Source organism: Octopus sinensis, linkage group LG27 (assembly GCF_006345805.1).
Source record: "Octopus sinensis linkage group LG27, ASM634580v1, whole genome shotgun sequence".
Classification (NCBI taxonomy): Eukaryota; Metazoa; Mollusca; class Cephalopoda; order Octopoda; family Octopodidae; genus Octopus; species Octopus sinensis.
The window spans coordinates 14,246,180-14,259,076 of NC_043023.1; the positions used below are offsets into that span (position 1 = coordinate 14,246,180).

General features: G+C 39.0%; 1 protein-coding gene across 6 annotated transcripts in view; it reads right to left on the minus strand.

Annotated features, from left to right (window-relative positions):
- LOC115225468 (E3 ubiquitin-protein ligase RBBP6) overlaps positions 1 to 12,897 on the minus strand; it is a 121,910-nt gene that overhangs the window by 49,344 nt on the left and 59,669 nt on the right. For all 6 annotated transcript variants that reach the window (XM_036514127.1, XM_036514130.1, XM_029796422.2 and 3 more), the window contains 6 exons: positions 8,071 to 8,109; positions 7,204 to 7,289; positions 4,813 to 4,915; positions 3,224 to 3,360; positions 1,774 to 1,946; positions 461 to 992 (listed from right to left, as the gene is read on the minus strand). In XM_036514127.1, coding sequence (XP_036370020.1) covers positions 461 to 992; positions 1,774 to 1,946; positions 3,224 to 3,360; positions 4,813 to 4,915; positions 7,204 to 7,289; positions 8,071 to 8,109 — 1,070 coding nt within the window. The remainder of the gene's footprint in view (positions 1 to 460; positions 993 to 1,773; positions 1,947 to 3,223; positions 3,361 to 4,812; positions 4,916 to 7,203; positions 7,290 to 8,070; positions 8,110 to 12,897) is intronic.

Below are 12,897 nucleotides of genomic sequence, written 5' to 3' on the forward strand. Positions count from 1 at the left end.
GTACAAGACATACAACACAAGGAATATTCCCCTTCTTCAGTTGTCCCTGTTTCGTCTACTCCGTGCTTCGAAGGTAAGGACAAGTACTTTATATATATGTATATATATATATATATATTGGTAAAAACGGTAAGATAACAAAAGAAAGAAAGAGACGTCAATATTATGTAAATAGAGGACAATTATTCAATATATACATATATATGTATATATATATATAGAGATGGCCAGATAACCGAAGAGATGGTGTTGTGGATTTCCACCTCAGCATCCAAAACTCAGAGTTTTATCTTGGCTATTGAATAATTGTCATATATATATATATATATATATTATATATATAAAGTACTGCAGTTAATTTCTTCAACTAAGTTCCTTCAAAGCAGTGCTGTGCTCCAGCATGGCCACAGTCCAAAGGCTAAAAATAAGTAAAAGATAAGAGGTACAAGATAGAAAATACCTTGAATCTGTTGGCGCAACTAACGGGGTGTGAACCGGATGCTGAGGATGTGCTCCAGCAGGGGGTACAGCCAGTGGAACCCCTTCCGCTGCCGTAGCAGTTGCTGCTGCCGCTGGTGCCGGTGCAGGGGCCACCACCGCTGCTGCTGCCGCTGTCCCTAGCGGAGCGGAGGTAGCAGCGGCTGGCGGCAAGGCCTGTGCAGCGGACTTCTGCATCTGCTGCGGCATACCGGGGAGTTGCGCACTTGGCTGCAGCTGGTTCATCTTCAGTTGGGCCGGTTGTTGTTGTTGCTGCTGCAGTGGTTGTTGTTGTTCCTGCTGCTGTGATGGTGGTGGCTGTGGCTGCTGCTGTTGTTGCTGCTGCTGGGCTACTATCTGGTCCCGTTTCACCTTGGTGTAACCGGTCTGATTGTGGTAGTTGATGACCGCCTGACGTAGGAGGATGTTGCTGATCAGCTTGTCTGGGGAGACATCTATCTCGTGGCAAGACGGGCACTCGTGGTCCTCGCTGTCCAGGAGGGCATTGCGCACACCTGCAAATGGGAGAAGACAAAGGCTTAGGGTTAGAGACTGAGAGAGAGGGGGAGAGAGAGAGAGAAGAGGGAGAATGGAGAAGAGAGAGAGAGAGAGAGAGAGAATGGAGAAGAGAGAGACATGGAGAATAGAGAAAGACAGAGGGAAAGAGAGTCAGATAGAGAAGGGGAAAGAAAGACAGATGGGGAAGAGAGAGGGAGAGAAAGAAAAGGGAGAGAGATGAGAAATAGAGACAGAATAGGGAAGAGAGAGATGAGGACAGAGATAGGAAAAGAGAGAGAGAGAGAGAGAGAGATAAGGGAAAGAGGAGAGAGAGATGGGGAAAGTGAGAGGACATTGGATGAAGAGAGACATGGATAGTGATGGGAAAAGAGGAAAAATAGAGAATAGAGAAAAATAGGCAAAGAGAGAGAGAGATGAACAGAGAATGAAGAGAGAGGCAGAGATAGAGAGTAAGACACAGAGAGAGAGAGAGAGAGAGAAACACACACAGATGGTGAGAGATTGGAAGAGAGAGAAACAGACAGAAATAGGGAAAAGAGAGAGACAGACAGAGATGAGGGAAAGAGAGAGACAGAGATGGGGACAAAGAGAGACAGATAGAAAGAGAGTAAGACTGGCAGAGAGAGAGAGAGAGAAAGAGAGAAACACACACAGATGGTGAGAGATGGGAAGAAAGAGATACAGAGATGGGGAGAGAGAGAGAGAGAGAGAGAGATGGAGACACACACACACACAAACAGAGATGGTAAGAGAGGTGAAAGATGGGAGGAAACTTACATTCGTCACAAAAGCTGTTACCACAGCATGGTATGACCACAGCATCGGTCAGCAATTCATTACAGAGAGGACAGAGGAGCTCACTAGGGGCAGATACAACGGCAGCAGTGGTCACTGGGGTCGGGTCAGGCAGGAATGGCGGGCGTTCCTTCTTGCCCATCTTGTAGGCCATTCTGTTGAAAGAGAGAAAAAAATGAGAAAGAAAATTAGGTGTAGCTCCAACACACAGGATGGGTGGTTGCACCCCTCTAAAAAAAGAGTTTTGAGTTCACAAATGGGGGTATTATCAAGAGGGAGCTATGGAGAAATGCACATAGAGTGTTTATTCAGTAAAATGACTGTCATTATTAAGTTGGTCTTTGGAACATAAATTGACAAGAAATTTTGATGGAAAGTTTCAATTTAAATCACTTTAACTATTTGTTACCATATTCCTGCCTTTGTTTCAATAAATTTTGGTAATAATGAAGAATTTAGTTAACATAACTGTTATTATTAAGCTGATGGCACGTAAAAAGCACCATCCGATCGTGGCCGTTTGCCAGCCTCGTCTGGCACCTGTGCCAGTGGCACATAAAAAGCACCTACTACACTCATGGAGTGGTTGGCGTTAGGAAGGGCATCCAGCTGTAGAAACTCTACCAGATCAGACTGGGCCTGGCGCAGCCTTCTGGCTTCCCAGACCTCAGTTGAACAGTCCAACCCATGCTAGCATGGAAAACGGACGTTAAACAATGATGATGATATTATTAAGCTGAAGTTTGGAGCAGAAATTAACATAGAATTTTGATAGGTTTTAATTTAGATGACTTCAACCCTTTTGTTACCATATTTCTGTTGAAACACACTGCCTTTGTTCTAATTAATTATGGAAATAATGAAGAATTTAGTAAAATAACTTTTGTTATTACTAACCCTTTTCTTACCAACCCAGCTGCAGCCAAATGAAAAATTTTTTGCCTCCAACAACTAATCCAGCCAAAGCAAGGCAAACGAACCCATTGATATTTACATGTGAATCTCAGTGCAAATCTCATTAGTATTTCAACAGAAATAGGGTAACAAAAGGGTTAACCCTTTTGTTACTGTATTTCTGTTGAGATGCTCTGTGTTTCTTTCAATTAATTTTAAATATAACAAAGAATTTAGTAAAATAACTTCGTTATCATTCAGCTAGTGTTAGGAACATAAATTGTGACAAAGGTTTGGTGGTAGATTTTAATTTAAAACTTATGTAAACAAGACATTCGTACTCAGAGCCAGAGCCGGCTTCAGCCGGGTTGGTTACGAAAGGGTTAAACCAGGCATAATATTTTTATTTTCAATATGTCTTCAAAATATTCTTCGTTGCGATTAAAATACAAAATTGGACAATTTCATTACCTGGGAGCAGACACAGACACACACTCTTATATAAAAGAATCCAGCCACCACAATAAAAAGTACTTACGCATCAATAGTGGGCACAGCAAAGTGACCGGAATGGGTGAGCAGTGCACCTGGATGGTCAGGACTATCAACAACTGTGAGGAAACTCAGAGGAATTCCAGTACTCCTTTTAATCTTCATGTCTCCCATATTTGGTTCCTGAAAGCACAACGGTAACAGATCTCACATCTACCAAACTAATATTATCAGAACAGGTATCACCACATCAACCACTTTGGAATTTAAACTCAGAATGTCAAGACAGACGAAATGCCACTAAGCATATCGCCTGGTGTGATAATGATTCGGCCAGCTTGCAACCATAATAATAATAATAATAATAATAATGAGAATAATCCTTTCTACTAAATGCACAAGGCCTGAAATTTTGCAGGAGAGGACTACAATTGGGGTTGATGTAATCTACCCAGTTTTTCCTTGGTACTTAATTTATCAACCCCGTAAGGATGAAAGGCAAAGTCAACCTCGGTGGAATTTGAACTAAGAACATAACATCAAATGATGATAATAATAATAATAATAATAAAACTAAGCAAATATAAAGATCTTGAAATAGAAATCAGCAAAATGTGGAACCTGAAGACTAAAACAATACCTGTTGTCATAGGTGCCCTGGGAATGATAGCAAAAGGGGCTGATCGCCACCTAGCTCAGATACCAGGAAACCCCAAAATGGCAGAAATTCAAAAGATAGTGCTCATGGGAACTGCTCATATCCTACGCAAAATACTCTCTATGTAATCTCAAGGTTTAAAACAAACATAATTTTCGTTTTTTTTTGGGGGGGGGGTGACATTCACTAGTACAACACCAAAAAAAACCCCCAAATATATGGCACACTAGGCATAACAACAACGTGAACTTCCAACCTGTTGTCTCTTGAAGTCTCTGGGTGAGACTTGGAGCCAACTTGTACAAATATAAAGCAAAAGTCAAACATAGTATGATGATAATAATAATAATAATAAATAGCTCTGTTGCAGTACCAGACAGTGGCTCTCATGGCTTCTGATCTTAACTGATTGGAAGTGTTATCATGTACATTGTTTTGTCTTGGTATAAAAGATGTGCTACAGCAAATATTCTGCTCAATACCACAGATTTGCTTGTCAGTTGGTTGGTAAGCAAGCTGCTTACCACACAGCCACTCCAGCACTTTGTCATCATGAAGAATCCAATTCTTTGCACTCCACAGATCTGGCCATTCTTGCCGAATGCATTCCCTCAAATGCTTCAAAAAACTGCAGTAGAACTATTAATTCACAGTCTGGCCCACCAAGGGTTGACTTCTGAATGTACAACACCATGGATGATGAAAAAATTCAATGAGCATACTCTTGATTGAGCTCCAGTTCTTTTATATGCCTCGCAATTTGAAACATTGTGTACAACCCATTGCCTTGTTGCCATAAACTCGCCGAAACATGCTCAATGTCTCTGTAGCAGACTTCCCAAGTTTAACACAAAATTTCACATTAGACGAATGAAATAACACAAAGCATTTTGCCCAGCATGCTAACAATTCTGCAAGCTTGCAGCCTTAACATTGAGGACAATATAAACAAACAAGAGGGTTGACAAAATACTTACCCCTTTCAGGGAACAGGAGTAGATATAATGGCCCGGTTTACCACATTTGAAACATACATAACCAAGAGGTGGTGTACCTGACAAAGCCTTGCCCTTACTGTAACTGAAATATAAAAAAGAAAAAAAAACAAGAAATTATTGAATATAACATAAATCACAACCATTCGAAATTGAACCAATCCTATGACCGGCACCCGGCAGTTGCCAGGACCACTGGACTGACTCCTGTGCAGGTGGCAAGTGAAGAAACACCATTTCGACCCTGTACTTGAGGAGATCCATTGAGTCAAGTACACCAACATCAAAATCAATGGAAACTGCAGATGTGATCCCTGTGCCGGTGGCACGTAAAAAGCACCCACTACACTCACGGAGTGGTTGGTGTTAGGAAGGGCATCCAGCTGTAGAAACATTGCCAGATAAGACTGGAGCAGCCCTCTGGCTTCCCAGATTCCCGGTCGAACCGTCCAACCCATGCTAGCATGGAAAGCGGACGTTAAACGATGATGATGATGATCACCATCATCATCATTTAATGTCCGCTTTCCATGCTGGCAGGGGTTGGACAGTTTGAATAGAGCTGGCTAACGGGGAGGTGTCCAGGTTCCCAACTGTCCGTTGTGGCAGTTTCTACAGCTGGATGCCCTCTCTGGAGGTGAACCACTTAAGAGCGTGCTGGAAGCTTTTTATGTGCCACCATCGCTGGTGCAAGATCCTTCCTCACTACTTTGTCACACATCTTCCTAGGTCTACCCCTTCTACAGGTTCCCTCCACAAACAGAACTCGGCACTTCTTTACACAGCTGTCCTCATCCATACGCAGTCTTCTCTCTTCCTCACAACATCTGCTGCATCTTATACCCAGTTTTCTTCTTAAATCCTTTACACTATCATGAATGCACATTGACATTACCCATCCAGTGGAGTATGCTAGCTTCATTTCTTTCGAGCCTTCGCAAGTCCTCTGTAGTCAAAGCTTATGTTTCACTGCTCTGTAGCATAGCTGTATTCTTTAATTTGTTTCAGTCATTTGACTGTGGCCATGCTGGATCACCGCCTTTAGTCAAACAAGTTGACCCCAGGATTTATTCTTTGTTAGCCTAGTACTTATTCTATCGGGCTTTTTTGCCGAACCGCTAAGTTACAGGGACATAAACACACCAGAATCGGTTGTCAGGTGATGTTGGGAAGACAAACACACACACACACACACACACATATATATGTATGTGTATATATATATATATATATATATATATATACACACACACACACACACACACACAACGGGCTTCTTTCAGTTTCTGTCTACCAAATCCACTCACAAGGCTTTGGTCAGCCCGTGGCTATAGTAGAAGACACTGGCCCAAGGTACCACGCAGTGGGACTGAACCTGGAACCATGTGGTTAGTAAGCAAGCTACTTACCACACAGCCACTCCTATACCTATGTACACAAGCATAATATAATCTGCCTGTCACTCAGAGCAATTTAAATACTAAATGGATAATACTTGATACAGGTTTGCTTTGGTCCGGTATCAAGTCAGACCCTACCAAAACATAGAGGTACAGATTAGTTAGTAGCGCAATACGACTTCAGAAAATGAAAACTTTTTGCAACTCCACCGGCCCTTCTCAGTTGTCAGTCTTATCTCATGACAATGCTAATGTAGCTACACTTATAGGCAAAACCTTACTCACTATACTTCAGAAGCATCTACCCCACAACATAAGTACTGTAAAATATTTAACAAAAGCACCATTAAAATTTCATACTCTACCACTCTGAACTTCCATCAGCTTCCCCCCCCCCATCTTTTAACACCATAAACTCAGTCAAACAAATTAACACATTCCCACCAAACCTTTTGACTGCATAAACACTAATAACTGTCCACTCAATGAAAGCTGTCTATCTAACAACATTGTCTAAACATGCATAAGTCAAACACTAACACGTCTAAAGTTTACAAAAGAATGACAACCAACACTTTTAAGACAAGACACAATTCACACATTTATTCTTTTAGAGTATCCTGACAGGTCAAATCAAGCCACATTAGCAAAATATATCCATGTTTAAAAAGCAAAACCATAGCATACAACCTCAAATGCACATATGGTGTAAGTAGACATTAAAGAGATGATGATGAACGCACGTACACACTAAGGGATGGTATTATTTCAGGAGTGGGAGGCCAAAGAATCAGCAAAGCTACCTTCTGGAAAGGTAGAGAGGAACGCAAAGGATATTTCTCTCAAGGAGGCTGGAATACTAGACTGATGAACTTGAGGAGATAAACGCGGTATTCATCTAGTGGAGAGGGCCAAGTGGTAACAATGGGAGGATGACAGGTGGTAGTGGTCATCATTGTAACATGGAACTTACCTCAAAGGGTCAAAAAACTTGGACTGTGCCAGCATTGCTTCAATCTTGTCATTCTCAGATGCATCGGCATTGGCGAGATCTGGTGTCTAGAGGGGGTAAAATAAGTATCGGTGAGAGAGGCTGGCAGACATTGGAAACTGGTAGAAACAGAGATGTGGGGAAATTAACAATAAGAGAGAGACAGGGTAAGGATAAGAAGGGGAAAGTGTGATGGAGAATGAGGTGAAAGAAAGATTAGAAAGGGGTTGTGGTGAGAGATAGGATACAGAGATGTGAGGAGAGATGATATGAGCGGTGGGGGAGGATTAGAGGTAGGGCTGTGGAAAGAGATGAGAGAGATTACAGGTGAGGGCATGGTGGAAGATGAGATGAGAGTAGAGGAGGGTGAGATTAGATGCAAGGGATGTGATGGGAGATGGAGAAATGAAAGGCAGAGTGTTGGAGGGAGATAAAGAGAGACAAAGAAACGAGAGATATTAAAGGTAGAGAGAAAGTCACAGAGAGAGGAAGAAGAGATTGGAAAAGGGACGGACAGAGTGGAGTGGGGTAGAAGGACAAAGGTATTGGGAGAAGGAATGGAGAGTGGGAGGGACAGGTAGGGAGTTTATAGGGAAGAAGACAAAGAGGAAGTAGAGAAAAAGAATTTATAATTTATTTCTACTGATGAAACTGCAGTTAACAATTGAAACACAGTCTGGGGCTAATTAATATTGTAATTAGTGTTAATAATCATACTTCTTAGTGTCTGTGTACATATATCTATACATATAAACATAAACATATACACCCACACAGACACTTGTGTGTGTGTGTGTGTGTATATATATTCTGCATGTGTTCGTGTATATATGCTTGTGTATATCCTACCTGACTGAGGCGGTCGTGCATGAAGTCTTGGTTGTTTGGCTGTGGGAGATAAAAGCATAAATAGAATATTATTACAACTACTATTATTATTATCATTATTATTATTACTAATATTATATGCTCACTGCTAACGGATTCATAGAACATTCAACAGTTTCTAAAATGCTTATATTCGATGCTTATTACAAAGAGAGCAAAATGAACAAGAGGCAGTAACATCAAAGGTGTGTATAATTATGGTGATGGTTTCAAAAATGTCACAAAAGTCAGTGAAGAAGCAGTTGCGCAGATCAAACCAGTACAGGTTAGGATAGGGTTTAATGTTATCGTCCCCAGCGAGATTTGAACTTGGAGAATAGTCACCTGTAACTAAATACCACACAGTGATTATTGAGGTTCATTCATTTATTGCTTAATTAATAATCAATAATAATAATAATGATGATGATGATGATGATAGAAAAATTTTCACAAATACAGGACCACAAACCTTTTATCAACCCCAGAAGGATGAAAGGCTAAGTTGAGTTTTGGTCTTCTATAATAATTCCATTCACATCTCGAATGTTTTATAGAAATATCAAATCTACTCCAGTATACCACTGGTACTTTATTTTATCAACACAAGAACGATGAAAGGTGAAATTAGTTTTAGTCTTTTATTATAATTCCATTCACATCTAGGATGTTTTATAGGAATATTAAACCTACCCCCAGTATTTCACTGGTACTTTATTTCAACCCCACAATGACGAAAGGTAAAGTTAGTGTTAGTCTTCTATTATAATTCCATTCACATCTAGGATGTTTTATAGGAATATTAAATCTACCCCCAGTATTTCACTGGTACTTTATTTCATCAACCCCACAATGACGAAAGGTAAAGTTAGTGTTAGTCTTCTATTATAATTCCATTGACATCTAGGATGTTTTATAGGAATATTAAATCTACCCCAGTATTTCACTGTTTCTTTATTTTATCAACCTCAGAAGAATGAAAGGTAAAATTAGTCTTCTATTAAAATTCCATTCACATGTAGAATATCAAATCTACCCCAGTATTTAACTGCTACTTAATTTTATTAACCCCACAAAGATGAAAGGCAAAGTTAGTGTTAGTCTTCTATTATAATTCCCTTGACATCTAGAATATCAAATCTACCCCAGTATTTCACTGCTACTTTATTTTATTAACCCCCAGAACGATGAAAGGTAAAGTTAGTGTTAGTCTTCTATTATAATTCCATTCACATCTAAAATATTTAACAGAAATATTAAATCTACCCCAGTATTTCACTCTTATTTTATCAACCCCATAAGGATGATATAACAATTCTATAACACCCAGGATGTTTTATAGGAATACTAAACCTACTCCCAGTATTTCACTGGTACTTTATTACATCAACCCCACAAGGACTAAAAGTAAAGTTAGTGTTAGTCTTCTATTATGATTCCATTGACATCTCGGTTGATTTATAGGAATATTAAACCATGGTAGTAGTAGGATTCACAGAAGCTTCGTGGGAATATTGAATTCACAAGCGGTCCCCAACATCCCGCATGCATATCCCGAGTGAATGGGACGCCCTGTTTGCCGTGGAGTCTCCACAGACGCAGGGACAGAACGACCTCGAAGCCGCTGGTTACTGATCAGACGCCTCTTGGAATTTTTTTTTCTTTTTCGTGATGCCGTTAGGACCAGAGAAGAAGCCGGCTCAACCCGCCCTGGGTGAATGCCATCACAAGTACAAGTAAGTAAGTAATATTAAACCAACCCGAGTATTTAACTCATACTTTAATTTGTCAAGCCTTAATGAAGTCAGACCCCTTTGTGTCCTTAACCCTTTCGTTACCAACCCGGCTGAAACCGGCTCTGGCTCTGTAGTACAAATGTCTTGTTTTCATAAATTTTGAATTAAAATCTCCCACCAAACCTTAGTCACAATTTATGTTCCTAACACGAGCTTAATGATAACTAAGTTATTTTACTAAATTCTTTGTTATATTTAAAATTAATTGAGGGAATCACAGAGCATCTCAAAATAAATACAGTAACGAAAGGGTTAATGGGATGACAGAGCAAATTACAAAAAGTCACTTTGGCACTGTAACATTACTCCACCACATCAAAACAGCAACAATTACAATAATGATGATAATAATAATCAATAACATATAATAATAATAATAAACAGGATTTCAAATGGGATGCTGACCTTAAAAATAAAAAGTGAAAATGCATCAGAATGAGGTGATTTATACACAAAACACAGAAAAGAGACCTACATACATATATATATATATCTATATATATAGAAAGATAGATAGATAGATAGATGGATGAGAGAGAGAAATAGACAGACAGACAGAGTGTAGGACAGATTCAAAGACAAAAAGATAGCTTTTCCTTTAGAAGCTGAATTTTTTTTCTTTAATTTTGACAGCAAAGTTCAACGGAAAATATACAGAGAGGAAGATAGACCAGAGATAGATAGATAGATAGATATATAGAAAGAGAGAGAGAGAGAGAGAGAGAGAGAGAAAAACAGTGAATAAATAAGACAAACAATGGAAATTTTTTTTTTTCACTTCACAAAAAAAAAATTTATGTAAATTTTTACCACATTTTTACCAATATTTTCCGTTGTGTGGCATAACTTGAGGAATTTCTGAATACAGCTCATTCTTTTCGTCTCTGTGTCTTCGTCTTGTGTGAAAAGCGTAAAGATGGTCGTGGTGATAATGACGAAGTCAAGCAGCAGAGCTTACAGCTGATGAAGTGGTTTTCCTTAAAATGACTGCTGAGCGAGGGACCATATGAAGGATGAGGTGGATGGACAGGTGGATATTAGGTGGGTGTGTGCAGGTATGTATGTGTATATATATATATGCACATATAAGTAAATGTGTACCCTGGTTGTGTAAATATCATACAGAATGCATGTATTTGTGTATATATGTATTTTATTACATATGTATCATATATATATATATATATATACACACACACACACACATACATATACACAGAGATGTATATGTGTGAGATATATAATGCATAATGTATGTACATAAAATATATCTATTTTATATACAATATATATGTATATATATATATATGTGTATATATGTATAATATATGTGTGTGTGTATATATATATATATATATATATATACATACACGCACACATATCTACAATATATATACATATAGAAGTATTTTATATGCTATATAAAATATACCGAGAAACAACATGTGTGACGTATGTGTGTATTATACAGCGTTTACATAAATATCTTCCTGGTTCCAATCACTGGACTGCAGCCACGCTGGAGCAACATCTCAATGTTTATTTTCTTTAAATAAAATCAACCCCAATTCTTATTCCATTAGTTTCTATTTTGCTGCACTGCTAAGTCACAAAAACATAAGCACATACTAGGTGTGACATATACATTTAGTCATTATTTAAAGGCAATAATTTATGTATCCATAAACTGGAACATTCTTATTTTGCAAAAATAATTGCAAATGTTGCATAATGACTCCGAATATTCTTTTGTTTTAGGATTAACCCATAATACTAAATGGTGTTCGTTTCCATTTTGCTTTCATCCAAAATGGAGATGAACACCATTCCTCCATGTGATTAGCTTGAAAAATTAAGATATTTTTCTTAACAGGAAACCAATGGTAGCCTTAACACACAGATTTTAGCAACCAATGCAGTGCTGAACACTTATTCTTGTTCTACACACACATACACACAAACCATGAGACTGTACCTAGAAAGTTACCCTCCCAGGCACAAGTACAGGCAAAGCTGTTTTATGGAAGACAAGCAGTCACCCATGCATACCAGCCTCCCCTCTTCACGCCACTGATGTTATCCAAGGGAAAGGGAAAGGCTGATACAGCTTGGCACTTGTGATGTCGCAACTCATTTCTACGGCTGAGTGAACTGGAGGAACGTGAAATAAAGTGTCTTGCTCAAGAACACAACACACAGCTTGGTCTGGGATTTGAGCTCACAACCTCATGATCGTAGGCTCGACGCTCTAACCACTGAGCCATGCGCCTTCACTATATATATATATTAATTTATTAATATTTAGCAGAAGTAACAGAGTGACTCAAGGTCCAACTGTTTCATCTGTTGGCCTTCAAGCTGGTGACTAGTTTGATAATCGCCAACGGACCAAACTCTCAGGTCTTGAGTCATTCAGTTACTTCTGCTAAAAATATACATTACTCATATTTTCCTGTTTGCACCAACACACCTATATATACGTAAATGTTGGATCTAAATATATATATGTACACACACATACATACATATATGTATATAAAATAAATAGCGGCATAAGCAGTGTAATACCAAAAAGTAATCTTTATTTCCATCTTAACTTGGCGGTTGTGTTAGAAGAACCTCTGGTATGGACTTTTGGCATCATACATCCAGGTCCTCTCTAGATAAATAATACAGTATACTTATTTCTTTACTGCCCACAAGGGGCTACACACAGAGGGGACAAACAAGGACAGACAAAGGGATTAAGTCAATTAGATCAACCCCAGTGCGTAACTGGTACTTAATTTATCGACCCCGAAAGGATGAAAGACAAAGTCAACCTCGGTGGAATTTGAACTCAGAATGTAAAGACATATCTATTTCTTTACTACCCACAAGGGGCTATTTCTTTACTACCCAGTGCGTAACTGGTACTTATTTAATCGACCCCAAAAAGATGAAAGGCAAATTCGACCTCGGCTGAATTTGAACTCAGAACATAGTGGCAGACGAAATACCACTGAGTATTTCA